We start from the raw sequence: 16869 nt of genomic DNA, 5'->3' as shown, positions 1-16869 counted from the left end.
TGATTATTGGTTCGCAGACCCACCACTGGGGTTGGTATTGCAGGGGTATCTATTCTAAGGTAAGGAATCTAATACTAACGTGTCTCTTTCAGATGCACAAGTTACTACTTGTGTAACGATATATCTGTAAGAGACATTAGTTAGTATTAGATTCCTTACCGACCCACCCATCCTCCCCGTTCTGCGAACCAATATCTAGGGTTAGGGTTGTCCCCTTTCAGGGCCCTAGTTTCAATGGTACCAGTGTTGGTTTTTAACATGGCTCTGCGTTTCTGGCGCGGAAAAGCTGTGTCTAAGAACTGACGTCAGCACACGGAGGCGGCGTCTAAGTACTCCGACGACGTCATCACGGCGCCGACGACGGACACGGAGCCGCAGACGACGCCTACCGACGCGCAAGGGTACTGCTACGCAAAAGTTTCCGGATCCAGTCTGACGCCTGGGGATATTCTAAGGTAAGGAATCTAATACTAACTAATGTCTCTTACAGATATATCGTTACACAAGTAGTAACTTGTGCATTAGTCACTTTCATGGGTTTAGTGAAGATTGGAAGTTGGCCCTTTGCCGATTATTGGGACAAGCTGTTTTGCAACCTTTAATATTCTTCCCATACAGCGCTAACTAATGGTTTTGATGGGGTTTATATGGATGAATACTTGGACCTGCTCCTCATTTCTGCTTAGGACTTAGGACTGCACATAAAATTATCACTCACTCAACAATAATTGTGGATATTGAGTGGCTTAGCAATTAGAACTTTTCACTATTCCTTGCAATATTCACAGCAATTCCTCAAGTATATTATTTCCATCACTTCAAGCCACTGATGATGCTGCAAATATATTTGTATTGGGGATCATGTTGCAGACAGAATGCGATTGCTGACCGTCTGTGAGAAGTTGGCCTGATATATGATGCTCACTAGTTCTAGTGATCACCTTGTATCAGTCCAAACAACCCTTATGGTGATTGGTTGTAAGTCAACCTTATAGACCAGCTATCCTAATGGTAGCATGGACAAAGCAGTCTTAGGCTAAACTCTTTTGGCATGTGAAGCCAGCTGTTTTACCACAATATAACCCCTTGAATACCAGATGAAGGGACACCACACAGGTTGTTATGAAAATAAAAAGTATATTTATTAATAACAACACCTCTGAACTCTTTATGAGGTCAGAGGGCTAAGCACATGACAATCTCTTAAGAAAAATACGACAAGTTGAACAAAATTACAATGGTGCCCTAGAGGCACGACAAACCATATACTAAGTAAGTGGAATGTGAGAGTCGATAAAAGAAATGGAGCTGTCCAGAGGCTGGAGGTTCGCTAGGACTACGCTATCTTCACCTTAGGTAAGTAGAGGAGGCCCAAGGGACGCGTGTGCAGAGTGTGAACTCACACGCCAGATGCGTAACAACGTCTATGGACAGTACAGTTCAAGTTAAAGGTGAGTATGGATAATCCTGACTAGATAGGACTAAAACGACTGTGGAACTGGACACTAGGACAGTTAAACTACCCTTGAGCACCGAAATGCTCTTGTTACCTCACCCACGGACTGCGAGTGCACAGGTGTCAAAGTGCGTCGGGTTCTCGAGTTGAAGTCTATGGAGCCTGAAAGAAAAGATGCTGCAGGCGACCAGGAGGAAGATATCCGGTGCAATCCAAGGGTGGATCGGTGAAGGCGACCTGAAAGCAGAGGGGACAATGTTCACAGTCACTAGCCAGTGACTGGAGTGGAACCAGGAAGGAACCAGATGTCGACATCTCGATCAGGTGAAGAGTGGACGCTTGACTCTGCAGCCACGTGGACCAGGAGGTGTCTTCGACGACCAGGATGGAGGCACGAGCTGTCCCACGCAGGCTCTCGCTGTCGGCGGTGTTGGATCCGGAATCGGCGTCAACAGGCCTTGGCAAAGGCAACCCACGCAGTGAGTGGAAAAAGCGTCTGGTGCGGACTAGGAGAGTCTGGGGTGCCCCTCTTTTGGAAGGCAGCAAGGGCCAGTCTGGAGCAACCAGACCAGCAGCAAAGATTCAAAGGTTTGTCGTCTAGGAGGCCACTAGCCAGCCGGCAAGTGACCAGACAACGCGTCGAGCAGCAAACAAGCAGAAGGGCCCCACGCAGATCTCGTGGATGCTGGAGGGCTGATCTTCGGTACAGGGGCTGCTCGGGGCTGGGGCTTCTCAGTCCCCAAAGCACTTGGTCGAGTTTACCTCGGGAGTCGTGCTGGAAGAGAAGTGCAGGTTCGTTCAAGATGGCCAGTCCCACGTGTCTCGTCGCACCCATGGGTCTCAGCTTTGCTGTAGATGTGAGTTGAGGTCGGAGAGGTCTGGGAATCCGGGTCTCGTCGGGCTCTGAAGTCTGGATCCTCGAGGGAAGACGACAAAGCGAAGCCGCTGGACGCTTGATGGTGCCTGCGGATGCAGGGTGGACACTCCTTGCCCACAAGGGAGATTTCTTCAGTCTTCTGTGGAGCAGAACGTCGAAGTCCAGAGTTTCTTCTTGTAGAGTAGTTCAGGATTAATCTAATCTGGAATGGGACCAGCTCCTACCTTTATCCTGCTAAAGGGGGCTGCACTACTGACTAGGTCCCTCCCCTGGGTGGGACCAGGAAGGGGGGTGGTTACACCCCCTATCCTTTGTCCGGTTTCCCGCCAGAGCTGGGGCTGGAGTGCCCCAGCAACTGGTTTGAACCGGTGTATGCACAGGGCACCTTGTGTGCCCCAGGCATGTCTCATTCCTTTCAGGCCTATCCTACCCAATACACAAAACCCTGTCTGGGGTGGTGCTAGCACCTCCCAAGGCAGGAAACCCTTTGTCCAAGCCGCCCTCACTGGAAGGACTCCCAGCAGCAGGAGGTCAGACTTGTGTCTGTGGTGACAGCATCCTTTTTGTGATGCCAAGGCTCGAGTTAACTTTAACCGGGGTTCACAGTTACATACATGTCGTGTCCCTCTAGAAGGGTGGAATGCTACCCCCGTCCCCAGAATTGGCGAGGGGGTAGTATTCCAATTCGTATGACACCTTATTCGACATGTTTTGATAATGTTATACCTGAGTTAGCATTCAACCGCGAGGTCGATAATGCATTTAAGAGTATATGGTATAGCGTTATCATGGAACAGCTATTAGGACTTGGTTCCGCAAGCTGCAGACGGGCTCAGCTCATGCCAGAGCACCGTCTCACATAATTCCAAGCACTCTGCCTTCAGGATTGTTAAGGCCTGCCATAGGAGTGACTGATAGGAGGATATGTGTCCATTTTAGAGTTAGATATAGGTATACTATATCTATAGCAAAGGGTGATTACACCACCTTGCCCCAGCTGTCGTGCAGCCAGTTGTGTCAGTTTTAGATGGCCAGCCAGGGGTGGCATAATACATGCTTCAGCCCCTGGTAGGCCCTGGGTACACCTATGCCCTGGATACCTAAGGTATAATGTACAGGGACTGATAAGGTGGCCCAGTACCAATTGGTAAAAGCACCTAAGGTACATGGAGTCCATTTTACAGAGAGAGCAGGAAGCCTGGGGTCCTGAATAGCAGGATCACAGGCCAACTAAGTCAAAAACCAGCAAAACACTAGGCAAAAAGTTGGGGGTAACCATAGTCAGATATCCACCTTCCTACACCGTCCACATGACCACCTTTGCCTGTTATCATGATGTCTCATCTGGAAAGGGACAGCCACAAGAGTGAGACGGATACTTTAAAAATATGGGTTTCCCAATACCAGTTACATACATTGAAATAAGAATGCAGAATGTATTTTGGTATGCTCAGTATGACTGTTAAAATGAATTTGTACTTAAGTTGTAATTGCATTTATATAGCGCTTGTTACCCCTGATGAGGCGTCAAACTGCTTTTTGGCAAGTGGCATGCTTCTGCAGATCCAAAAAAGTATTAGTGATGAATTAGTGTAGGGAAATAGTTGTTTGTGCAAGTTTTTAAGCAGTACAATTGCTGCATTGAAAAGTCATAAATCATATTTCTCTGTGCCCTACTGATTGGCTTTTCAAATTTTAAACACCTCCCTGAAGAATTGAGTAGTTATACGTCTCATAATAGATTTCCTGCTAATCTCCCCCCTGAGGCAAGTCCCTTTGTGGTAGTATTGACCGGTGTCCCCGTATTGTCGGATACCTCAGACGAACCTCCTTGGGCACTAAGGAATAAAGTTCAACACTGGCTCAATAAGAATCGCCCTCTACCACCTTACTGGTCTAGTCCGATTTTAACAGTTCGTAGGGTCCCTTGGGTGGATCATGGGAAAAAACTGATTGAGGGAGATTGTATACTGGTTAATTTCAATGACCCCGGTACAGTGAATCACATTTGCTCATGGGGCCCTCGGTATACCATTGAAGGGATAGACACAAAACGTCTCTCCTTTTTTTTATCCCCCGGGACTCATTACGACTTAGGCCACGAACAAAATTGGCAAAGAGTAGGCCATCGAGCTCCTGATAGAGAGTGGGAGGACTGGGGCAGAAATCCCATCAGACATACCTTTAGGGCTGACTGGGGGGGAAACCCCAATAGATATCCCACACAGGAACCATCTTTCAGGGACCAGTGGAGAGGAACCCCAACCTCGAACAGATATAGCTGCTTGGAGATGGTGGATTGACCACCAACTCCAACCGGGTGTCAGACAGATGTCTGGAAGCAGAGGGTGGATATCTCACCCCAGGGTGAAAGAAATAGCCCCCGCCAGGTAGAATCTACCTCATTGGCTTCAGGTAGTAACTTACAGGCAGTGACACTGAGAGCTGATGAGGTAAATGAGTCACAAATTATTACACATATGGAGAACCCGGACAGTAAGATTGACGGCCACCTATTCCGTTTGATCTCGTGGAATATAGCCGGTCTATCACGGAGATTAGAGGATTCGGCTTGGTTAAAACTTGTGGAATCCTTCGACATAGCCTGTTTTCAGGAGACATGGAGTAGGGGGTCTCCCGGTCTGGATGGCTACCAATCTTTTAATGTTGCAGCAGAACCTTCGCAATCCGGACGAGCTAAGGGTGGTCTTATGACAGCCATCTCTATAAAACATGATAGCCTAAAAATTGATTCAATGATGTCGTGCCCTTGGTTCCAATTACTAATTATTAAGGATGTATTCTTAATCCCCTTACTTTTAATCAATTGGTATTACAACATATTTGACCCTCAAACCACAGTGGTTATACAAAACCTACAAGAAGAGATTGTTAAAATAACTAATAGTCAATTCAAAAAGTGCTTTATTCGAGTAATTACTCATAAAAGCAGACATACATACATGTAATAAAAAACAATTAAATTTACATAGTCAATTTAGACATAAGCACAAAAGTGAAGATTTTCTTTTTTTTAAAAGCAATATACATATGAAATAGCAGGTGTAGGTTCATTATAAGTAAAAACACATATTAGTAGACACAAAAAACAATTAAAAACTCATGCATGTCGTAAAATTTCATGCCGATGATACATATAATCCATATATACATTACAAGGATAAATAGACACTAGTCTAGCAGTCTCTAACCAACTAATCAGCATTTACAGAGAATAGACAATTGTCTAGCAGTCTCTGTAATACAATGAATTATTAAAGAGAATAGACATGTGTCTAAAATAATTATCCTGCCAGCAATCTTTGTCTTATAATCCAAGCCCACCCCAGATACTTTGCAGTAGCAATTATAATCCAATTAACAGATGTGGATCTTACAATCCGCAATGCTACCATACTGCTTTTTGTACCTAGGTTCTTGCACATGGGGGCTAACCAGGCTCGCCGTGGTGCAGAGTACATTGGACAAGAGAACAAGAAGTGACCAAGTGTCTCATTACCAACCCCACAGACTGGACAAATCGATACACCCCCTGCTTTCCATTTCGATGTTAAATTAGAGAGGGGGAGGGAACCTACCCTCAGTTGGAAAAGCAGTTTCCTGTCCATAGGGTTTGATATGTAATCCCAATACAATTCATAAACTGGGTACAACTTGATCTCCAAGTAGCTGTTGTCATGGACCCACATTTTGTATTAAGCGTGCTCTTGTTAACAACATGTTCCCAATAAATGTTTTTTAGGGTGGACTTGGAAGGAAATAAAGCTCCCGCTGGGTCAGTCCATAAAGCATCGAGTCCCAATTCGAACAAAGCGAGCTTTAGTGATTTAAACCATTTAATTTTATTGTAACAATCAGCATTGACAACATCTTTAAACCCATTCGCATAGTGTGAAAGCTCCGGCGTGGTCCAAAGTCTGCGCCAGTATAAAATCGGGCGCAGTTTAGCTTTATCAGAGATCGCTCTCCTACCTAATTCGTATCTTAGCGGCAATAGCGGGCTGCTCTGGGGGGCACCTATCAGTGTTCTATAAAATTTATTTTCCGAAGTTTGGAGTTCGACAGTTTTCGTGCCCCCATAACTCCGCTCCATACAGGGCAGACCCTATTGCTTTTGCCTCATAGATTATCAATGGAGGTTTAATAGGCTTAGTGAGCGATTTCCTATGCTCCTTAATAATTGTACCAGCTAATTGTTTGTGCCTTAAAGTAGCAATGTTAAGATGTGACTGCCACCTATTATCATTTGAAATGTGAATCCCTAGGTAAGTAAAAGATTTTACAACCTCCAGGGTACGACCACTCAGGGAAATGTTAGATTTAAAATTTCTGTGGGGATTGAAGGCCATGAGTTTTGTTTTAGACCCGTTCACCTCCAGACCGTGATCCATACAGAAATCATCAAATATTGCCAATGCTTTTTGCAACCCAGCTGGTGTTTTAGATAAAATTAAAGTATCATCGGCAAACATTAAAATTGGAACTTTTTCACCTGCGAGAAAGGGAGCATCCACTGCCTGCGATTGCATGCAAGAAACCACCCCGTTAATAAAAAGAGTGAAAAGAGTAGGGGCCATTGAACATCCCTGCCGGACCCCGCGCTCAACTGGGAATTCGGCGGTGTCATTGCCATACCCACCCCAGCGAATTTTAGCGTAATTACCCTCATGTAAACGCATTATCAAGGACAACAGTTCCCCAGGGACCCCAAGGGTCGCGAGTACTTCCCAGAGTTTAGCCCTTGGTACCAGGTCGAAGGCAGCCCGCAAATCAACAAATGCTGCGTACAGGCTGCCTCCGCCTAACACCACGGTCCTCCACTGAATCAGTTGGAGACGGAAGACCTGGTCCACAGTGCTGGTTGCCCTACGAAAACCGGCCTGAAAGGGGGATAAGATGTTGTTATCCTCAACCCAGTCAAGCAACCTGTTAACGATTACGCGCCCCACTATTTTCTGAATAGTGTCGATCAGACTGATTGGGCGGTAATTACTAGGCTGAGCACGGTCTCCTTTCTTATATACCGGGATGATAACCGCACCCCGCCATGTTGCTGGAATGTCTGCACCTCTGGCAATGTGATTAATTAACAGATAGATATATTTACACCATCTTACAATGTCATTTAAGAAGACGTCAGCGGGAACTCCGTCAATACCAGGGGCTCGACCACTATGTACAGTTTTGAGAGCTGACAGTATTTCACTCTGTGAGAAAATATCGTCATTTATCAAGGAAGGAGGAAGGCACACTTTGTCAACAGACTGGTCACTAGAAGCGTATTGTACGCTAAAGAATTTTACCCAGGCATCCTGGGGGACATTGTTTGTTGCGGCATCTTCGAGCCTGTCATGACCCCATTTGACTATATGCCAAAATAGCCGAGAATGATTTTGGTCACTGGCACTCTTTAGCATATTCCAATGAGCTTCGTCCCAGTCTTTTTTAGCTTTAGCTATGGAACGTTTATATTGATTCCTAGCTGTCCTATTAGCCTCCGTGTTTTTATTCTTGATTGCAGCACCCAAACGGGCCCTAGCCCCCTTACATTCCTGGTTGAACCATTTAGCAGGCCTGTATGCCCCAGGCCTCCTTTTGTTTGCCGGTTTTATGAAGTGGCATTTTATTTCTTCAAAAAGGTCATCATGAACCTTGGTAACATTTTTTCCGATAGCAGAATGCCCAGCGTCACCTTCAAGGGCCACTATGGCCTTGTCAGTTGCCATACTTATTTTCTCCATAACCAACAGGTCAGTTCTGACTCTTGTCCACCTCAGTCTGCGCAAATCGTTGGTAGGTACAGTCAGGGGTGGAAGAGAATCAACATGGGTACTTGAAACAATATCAGACATCCACCACTTATGGAGAACACATAAAGGGTTATGGTCACTCTCGAGCCTCTCCCGAACAACCATATCAGTGACAGATGGCCATAAAAGCATGCTACATATAACGTAATCAATACGGCTCTTATTTCTCCCATTGTTGAATGTCACAGCTGGTACTCTGTCAGACATTGTCCGACCATTCAAGGCCCTTAGCCCATGTTCAAGGCACATAGCGTTCAGGCCAAGGATATCCTCAGTCCAGCGTATTATTGGGGTAGTATTAAGAGCAGGGATTTCCCATAGCATATCTTCCTCGGTACCCAAATGGTCATCGCTAGTGTCTAGTGGTTCGAAAGTGCGATTTAGGTCGCCAGCTATTACTATGTTTTTCCCTGATGAGTGAGTTTCTATCAGATTATACAAGGACAAAAGGACTTCAGATTTTCCTACACTGCCCCCTCTAGCGTATACGTTATAAATATCCAGGGAGGTAGTTTTTAGTTGAATGAGCTGAATATCTTTCTGATGAAGCTCAATATTTCTCACGTCAATCTTAAGAGACTGGCGCACCCAAATAGTGAGACCCCCCATCGGTCTCCCTTTTGGGCCCTTAGTGGCCGGAAGATAAAAATTCAAATAACCCAATACAAATATTGGATCACAAGCCCAAGTCTCTTGAAAAATACAGACATCATGCTGACTCACAAACCCAAACCATTCCCCACAAATCATTTTGGAACAAAGCCCAGCAATATTCCAAGACAATAGGTTCCCAGTAGCATTTACCATTGCTGGATAGGAACTGCAAGCATGCACAGTAGACAATATATCATCAATACCAATTTCATTTGTATTTGCTACAGTTGAACCAGCTCTAATTACATTATTATTGGTCATGTCTTGTAAGACTGATGGGCAACTGAGCACCTCTGTTGGATGTGCAACCGTGGGAATTTGCAACAAGTTAGTGGGGGTAGGTGGTAGTCAATCACATGCGTCAAGGTTGGAAAGAGCAGAAAATCTGTTATCCAAACCTAGACCCCACTCAGCATAATCAGGGTTCTTACAGCACCTCTTAGTTACGACATTCCACTTTGTTCTCAGTGTATTGCAATTAGGGCCTCTACCTTTCCCAGGGTAGAAAAAGTCTAGGGTCAATGGGACGATTGGGGTAGATCTTTTCTGTGGCGGGTTGAGATTGGGCAGGATATTTGGCAAAACCTCGGGGTCTGAAAAATTGAGCACAACACAATCCCCCTGAAATTCTTTTACCCTATTCCCAATCCACTCAACCCTTCTTGCATTCACCAGTTCATCGGCTAGTTGCTCTTTGCCCCAAGAAGTTATGGCCATGTTATTAGTTAGCCATGATAACGATTTATTTAGCAATGATGAGGGTGATTCAGCATCACCAGGGGCTAGTGGAGGTACATTAGCAAGAACAAGAACTAATGGTGAGGCTTCCACAACAAGCTCTGATGATCCTTTCAAGGAAATAGGTAGCCCATGAGATGGAATAGACGGTGCATCACCGGAGGGCCTGTCGGTTAAGATTGTCAATGAAGGCAGTGGGGGGTTTGGTACAACTGCAGGAATCTGTCCGACAGATTTGCCAGATTGGATGTCGCTCATCAATGGCTGGAGACTTGTTGAAATAACTTCCGGGAGTTTCCTCACTTCCCCCAAAGTTTTTCCTAATATGCCCTCCAGTTTGCTTACCTCAGCAGTTAATTTATCTATTTTACTGATCAGGGGTTTTACCATCCCTTTAATTTTTGTGTCCATTAGACAACAAAGTTTCTGTAGTAGATCATCGGAAAGAGTTACATATGTTTCCCCAGTTAAATCTTCCTCATCGTTGTCGGTGGTTTTCCTTGGTGGCGTAGCAATTTTATTTTTGGCAGATCTTAGGCCTCCTCGCTTTTGAATGGCTTTTCTTTTACCCCCTGAGACCCTTGGTGCGGGGATAGGGGGAGCAGCGGAGATGATAGACTCTCTATTTGTAGGAAGCACAGTCAAAGCGTCAGTATCACTATTTTCCTCAGAACTGGCTACTATGCCACTAGGCATGATACTATTTGTATCCTGGATAGAGTCATTTGCCTCACCCTGGAGACTGTTGTTTAGCAAGGCGAATGAATCCTCAGTCCCAGTATCTACCAAAGGTGATTGTAAAGGGGATTCCAGACCCAAAGAAGCCCTTCTTTCTGTATTGATTTTCGTCACGACTTGAACTAAATAGTTCTCCATTGTGTTGGAGACAGAGGGTGTCTTTTTTGCAGGCATTTGGCCAAATAACAATACACTTGAAGCAAACGTTATAGGTCGCAGGGGAAATACAATATATGTTTATCTGGAAGTCTGTGCCCCTCGTAGGCTGTATCCAATAAAGGGTGTTTTGGATAAAGGCAGGGTCCCTGGCCCAACCCAACCTTGGACGGCCCGCCCTTTGCCCGGGCTTCGCCCGGCGTCCCGCGAGACGGGGGTTGCAGCGGATTTATGCGCCTCCTGGCGCGCGCTTGACGCGGCTGACGCCGCTGAGGCTGCTGGGACCTGTAGTCCTGAACCCTCGACCGCGCTCCGCTCTGCAGCCCGACTCCGGGATGGTGTTTGGAGTCCTGCAGCGGGAGGGCAGGAAAGCTGAGGGTAAGAAGCAGAGTGTCCGTTTGACAGCAGAATTCCTCACACAAAACAGGCAAGTACCCTCCCCCCCTCGACCGGGGTTGCAGCGGATTTATGCGCCTCCTGGCGGGCGCTTGACGCGGCTGACGCCGCTGAGGCTGCTGGGACCTGTAGTCCTGAACCCTCGACCGCGCTCCGCTCTGCAGCCCGACTCCGGGATGGTGTTTGGAGTCCTGCAGCGGGAGGCGGGAGGGCAGGAAAGCTGAGGGTAAGAAGCAGAGTGTCCGTTTGACAGCAGAATTCCTCACACAAAACAGGCAAGTACGCTCCCCCCCTCGACCGGGGTTGCAGCGGATTTATGCGCCTCCTGGCGCGCGCTTGACGCGGCTGACGCCGCTGAGGCTGCTGGGACCTGTAGTCCTGAACCCTCGACCGCGCTCCGCTCTGCAGCCCGACTCCGGGATGGTGTTTGGAGTCCTGCAGCGGGAGGGCAGGAAAGCTGAGGGTAAGAAGCAGAGTGTCCGTTTGACAGCAGAATTCCTCACACAAAACAGGCAAGTACGCCTATAGTATATCTCCTCTTTGCATTATGTGGGTAGGCGATATTAATTGTTGTTTATGTAAGTTTAGTGGCTCTAGAGTCTGTGGCCTGGAAGATCTAAACGGGCAACCGCTTGCACACTTCAAACACTCAAAGCAAGGGGAGGCCCTAAATATTATTATAATTATTAATGATCTTTGTGTTTTAGATATGCTCAGTTTCTCAAGACCTGCGAGTTTTCCTACATTCCATGGAGTGGGAGGCTAGACGAGTGTTATAGATTTTGCATTAGCCTCCAGAAAATATATCCATCTTATTAACGACTTTTCGATCCAGTCAATCCAGCAAGTGACCATAACCCCCTTGTCCTGAGTTTGTCCCCCGCGTTCAAGAGACCACTGGTTGTAGAGCATCTAATTAAGTAAGTAAGAACAAAGGGGTTACCCGAAGATGGGATAGGGTGGATGCAAAACTTTTGGAGATGGTGATCTTTAAGACGAACAAGGAAAAAAATAGAAGCTTGCCTAACGCCCCTAAATGAGCCAGACGTAATAATTGACAGCTTCGAAGCTCTTTTAACAAATGTGGCCTCCCATCTTCTGAAACCTATGGGGGGGGGAAGGGCAACACACATAAATGGTCTGACTCGAATGCTCCAAAGCACAATCTAGCTTAACGAAAGCTTTAAGTCTAGTGCCTCGTGATAGGGGTTTGATTAGAATAGCAAGGAAAACCTATAGAGACGTCCTCACCAAACGTAAAAGTGAACTGAAAAGACAGGCATGGGATGATCTGGGCAGAGCTTCAGATCTAAAGAATAGTCGTTTATTCTGGGAGGTCATAAATCGTCCTTTTTTAAAAAGCGATGAAAAAGACACTTTGCAGACTCACATTCCAGGGGGTATATGGGAGGCTCATTATGGGGGGAATTTTTAACCCAAAGGGGGTTCCTCTTGTAACTTGTCCTGAAGGGCTCCCCAATATAAGGAGGGAATCAGCAGTTACACTTAGTCTCTCACTGACCCTTTCTGAGGTAGAGGCCGCACTTAGAAAGGGCATAGCGCTTAAAGCCCCAGGGCCGGATGCAGTGCCATTGGACTTTTTTCAATATAACACTGATGTGTGGGCCCCGCTTTTATTACTCCTGTTTAAAGCAGTTGTGGTTGGTCGCATCCCGAGTTCATGCCAAGAGGCGGTGTTGGTCCCAATATTTAAAAAAGGCAACAAATGTGACCACAGTTGCTATAGACCAATATCCCTAATAGACGCGTCCTGCAAATTGATGGGTAGAGTAATTTTGGCACGTTTAGTTATTGTTGAGTCCCAATACGGTTTCAGGAGGGGAAAGGGGACTAATGAGCAGTGCCTAAATTTGGCGCTGATCATGGGTAAGTACATGATCTAAGGGTAAATTTTGCCAAGTCCTTTGCTATGGTCTGTGGCCCGAAAGGAGTAAAAACCTGCAGGCTTTTGGTAAAGGACTCGACTATTGCGAAAGTTGACAGCTTCAATTACCTGGGGAACTTATTCAATAAAACCTTAAACTGGGATCCATTGACATCAACGCGTGCCCAAAAAGCTACTCAAATTGTTGAGGCAATCTTCCGTTTTTCCAGAAAATTGGGGCAGAGACCGGTTGCAGAATTGAAATCCCTATACAAAGCTAAATGTATCCCTGTTGTAACATACGGTGCGGGTGTGTGGGGTACGCAATTGTGCAACAATATCCAAGTAATAGAAAACAAGTTCATAAAACGTCTCTTATGTTTTCCGACAAGTACTGTTAACATCTTTTGTCACACGGAGGTAGGCTTAGAATTTGTGAGTGACATCATCCATGTCTCCCCTTTACTGCTTTGGATTAAGGTTTGGCGCTCCGATGACCTGAAACTAACTAGGGAAATACTGCTAGACTGTCTTAAGCTTGAGCACTATGAGAAGATCCCATGGTTGAAGGGTTGAGTGTGCTACAAAGGCGTAGGCATCTAGTGTGGCCACTCATTTCAATAAAGCCAACCATAACGTGTCTTAACTGAAATTTCTCGTTCTTGAAACGGTCCCCAAAATTGAAGGAAGAGACATTAACAAGGTACTCCTACAGAGGGAAACAGCATGGATTTACAGACTTCAATCTCTGAAGCCTTATGGTCTGAATGACCGGATTGAACTCAGCTGCTACTTATAGTTCCTTTTGGGTACATTATTGACTCATTGTGACCTAGTTTTGCTTGTCCTGTTCATTTATTGTTCATTCACTACCCGATCCTGTTCCACCACTCCCTTTGTTTTCATCCCACTCCAAGATGGCCGAAACATCCGTCTCTTTGCCACCAGTCCTTCATCGGTTTCCAACCCTTTAGATCGCCGTCCAGAAACTCCGCGTTCACCACGCGAAGTCCCTGAACTCCGCTGCAGACATTCCAGACACGCTGTGTACGTTTCACCATCCCAAGTAAGTTTAATTTAGAGGCTCGTCTTTACTGAGAACGCTCACCTAACTGACGTTCTTACCCTTACTCGTTCATTACGTTATGTTTTCCCAGATTCCACGAGAAACTCCACTTAAGCTGATCACGTAAGTCTCGTCTTGCACGAGCGGCTTGTTTAATCGTTTTATCCAGCATCCCTTTTCCCACTTTCAGACCCCCGCCACTTCCCAACTTAAGCGCACATCAGCCATTTTTCACGATCCCGTTCTTCCAATCACCCCCATTCCCATAAACCCGATGGAAAACTCAGTGTACGGCCATTTTCTCTCATGTTTTTTTTTACTTTCCCATGCCATTTTTGAATCATATGAATTGAAGTATATGCATACAGATTGTTGCATGATGTTTTTTAGTTTGTTTTGACTATTGCTTGTTTGTAATTATAATCATAAGACATTCATTGATTAGAGCTATATCCTGTTTTTTGCAGCGCTCCTTGACAAAGGACCCCACGGGTCCGAAATGCATTGGAGCATTCCTTGATGAACCTTCATTAAGTTGATAACCTGAACTAAGAAATGTTACAGTTGAAAAAACTATGAATTTGAGGATGAACGTTTAAAAATAAAACATAGAAAATTGATATATTTTGAACTTTCTCTGAGTCAGTTGTATGACCACAACGAACCATATAAGTGTGCCCAAAGCAGGGATGTGCCTACGCCTTTGTAGCACACTCAACCCTTCAACAGTTCTGACACATTAGGCCAGTTGTGTCACCTGCCGGAGCACCTTCAACTTTCACAAACATTGCTAAACTATCAAATATAAATCACCTCCCAAAAACCAGCAGTGCGCCACGCCAACATTCTTGTTTAGAAGATCCCATGGTTATCATATGTTAAGGATACCTTCCATAGGATAGGTTTGGGGCAGTTCTTTTCAAATACTGAATCTATTGGCGTCGAAACAAAGCAATTAACCAAAGAGGCCTATCGCTCAAACTTAGGCATGCTGCGAAGCAGTGAGAGTGCGGCCTACCATAGGGGGAAGTTGTATCATCAACCTTATCTTACATATATAGGGCAGACACAATGGCGATTTTACTTAACTAGGTTCGTTTGGAAACATTACATTTTTTATTTGCATTTCCACAACAGGCGGGTTGCTGTGAGAGTTTACCCTTCTGTGCTTGTAACAATAAAGTCTCCCAAAACACCCTCCATTTAATACTTTTTTGTTCCTTGTACAAAGATCCAAGGAGTAGATTTATTAGACCAATTTTGTTATCTCTTGGGTCTCAATATTACAAAGAGGGATACGAACATCTACTCTCACTATACACCCCAGCAATATGCAATGCTGTTCTTAGTTTTATCAGAGTAGCACTTAGCATCAGAAAACGCTATTAATTAATGTCATGGACTGTTGACCCCCTCAAATGGGATTAGTCTGGAGCTGGGCATTAATATTTATTTATCGTATCGATAAATTGTCTCTTTTATATGATATTTTTTAAATCGATTTGTAAACCATGTATTGAAATTTATGATGTTTGAAAGATTATTGTACAGTTAAATTGTATTATATGCTATGCCATACTTTTATGATTCTGTTTTTATGGATCGAAATAAAGTTTCAAATTCGTTCGAGTAGTTATGCTCAAGTGTTAAGCACCTTTCTTTGTTTCGGGCGTGTTTAATACTGCCAATGAGTGTCATCCCGATTCAAGTATTGGCCATATTGTTTCAAAAGCATATGTCTAGCTGAAATATCTGAAGGTAAAAAAAGTAGGCTGCATAGTGTTGTCTTCATAAAAGTTCACCATGTTAAGCCCATTTATTTGGGCTGTGCTTCTTATTTGCTTTACCTAAATCAGAGCTTGGCCATTCACTAACCCTACATCCCACTTTTTATATTGCAGGCAAAGCTGGGGGGGCCTGTTATTGAAGGGTTTTTGGTTCATATATGGTATTATAATCTCATGGCCATGGGGTAGTTATTTGTGGTAATTTGTCAAGCCAGGAGAGAGGCAATGGAGCATCTGCAGAAGGTGAAAAATTATCAGCCACTGGTGGGACTCCGTCTAAATTGGAATTATACCAAATTGTTAAGATCAGTAGAGATGACTGTTTGTCTTTGGAAGTAGTGCTTTAAAATTCTTGTGCATCAAACATCTGGTCTCTTTGCAACAAGACATTCAAAGCATTCACATTTTAGATTCACAGAAGGTTATTGGTGGTTTTTGTATGTATGCAAGATGTTTTTTCATCATTTAATGCACAAGTGATATTCCATTAAATGACACCTGTGGGACCATGCTTTTTCCAAGAACTTGCTATAAATATGTATCTGTAACTGCAGACGAAAAAAATCGTAGTTCACAGCAATCATAGAATTTTGAACACTCAGCTAATTTATACTAGTTGTTACTTTTTCTAATGTACACTTAAGTATTAAATAGTTTTGAAATTCTTATATTTTAATTCATATTCCTAAATATTAGAGCATTGAGTGGAGGCTTCTTTTATGTTAAGTAGTGCTTGAAAATCTCGAGGAATCTCAGGCCATGACACTAGAAATGGGTTTATAATTCCAGTCCATGGATAAACAGTTGTGGGTGCCAGTAATTATTTTGGTGGACATTTACGAATCAGTCTCTTTAAATGTGGTGTTATTCTGTAGTTAAGGGTTGGTTTGTGTCAACTGATATTTCTTGGGAAAAGGATGGAAAATGTTGCAATATTAAATCTAGCACCATTTTCTCCCAGCAGAATCTCCAGCCTCTTCAGTGAGCTCAGGGGCCAGGACATCCTCACCTGCACCTTCCACGGGATCCATAGGTTCAGAAAAGCAAACCTCTACACCGCTGGATAGAAAGGTCCCTGTACCAATCGGGACTGAGCGATCTGCACGTATTAGGCAAACTGGAACATCAACCCCTTCTGCTATTGGGAGCAATTTGGCCACTCCAGTGGGACACAGTGGCATCTGGTCTTTTGAAGGAATGGGTGGTGGCCCAGGAATGGAGCAGTATCTGCCAAATGGTAATAACTCATTTTACTTATGCAAAAGTTAAAAACTGTATTAAAGTA

The 16869-nt window shown here is 44.7% G+C and overlaps 1 protein-coding gene across 14 annotated transcripts in view; it reads left to right on the top strand.

The window, feature by feature from the left end:
- Positions 1–16869, top strand: part of ANKRD17 (ankyrin repeat domain 17) — a 1381421-nt gene that overhangs the window by 1228669 nt on the left and 135883 nt on the right. For 7 of the 14 annotated variants that reach the window (XM_078676026.1, XM_078676019.1, XM_078676023.1 and 4 more), the window contains one exon: positions 16549–16821. In XM_078676026.1, coding sequence (XP_078532152.1) covers positions 16549–16821 — 273 coding nt within the window. Of the gene's footprint in view, positions 1–16545; positions 16822–16869 lie in introns of all 14 variants that reach the window. The other 7 variants (XM_078676025.1, XM_078676018.1, XM_078676022.1 and 4 more) reach the window with 1 other exon arrangement.

The sequence above is a fragment of the Lissotriton helveticus genome, chromosome 2_1 (assembly GCF_964261635.1).
Source record: "Lissotriton helveticus chromosome 2_1, aLisHel1.1, whole genome shotgun sequence".
NCBI classification, from domain to species: Eukaryota; Metazoa; Chordata; class Amphibia; order Caudata; family Salamandridae; genus Lissotriton; species Lissotriton helveticus.
Note: the sequence above shows the minus strand (reverse complement) of the source record. Positions and strands in the feature narration are given on the sequence as shown.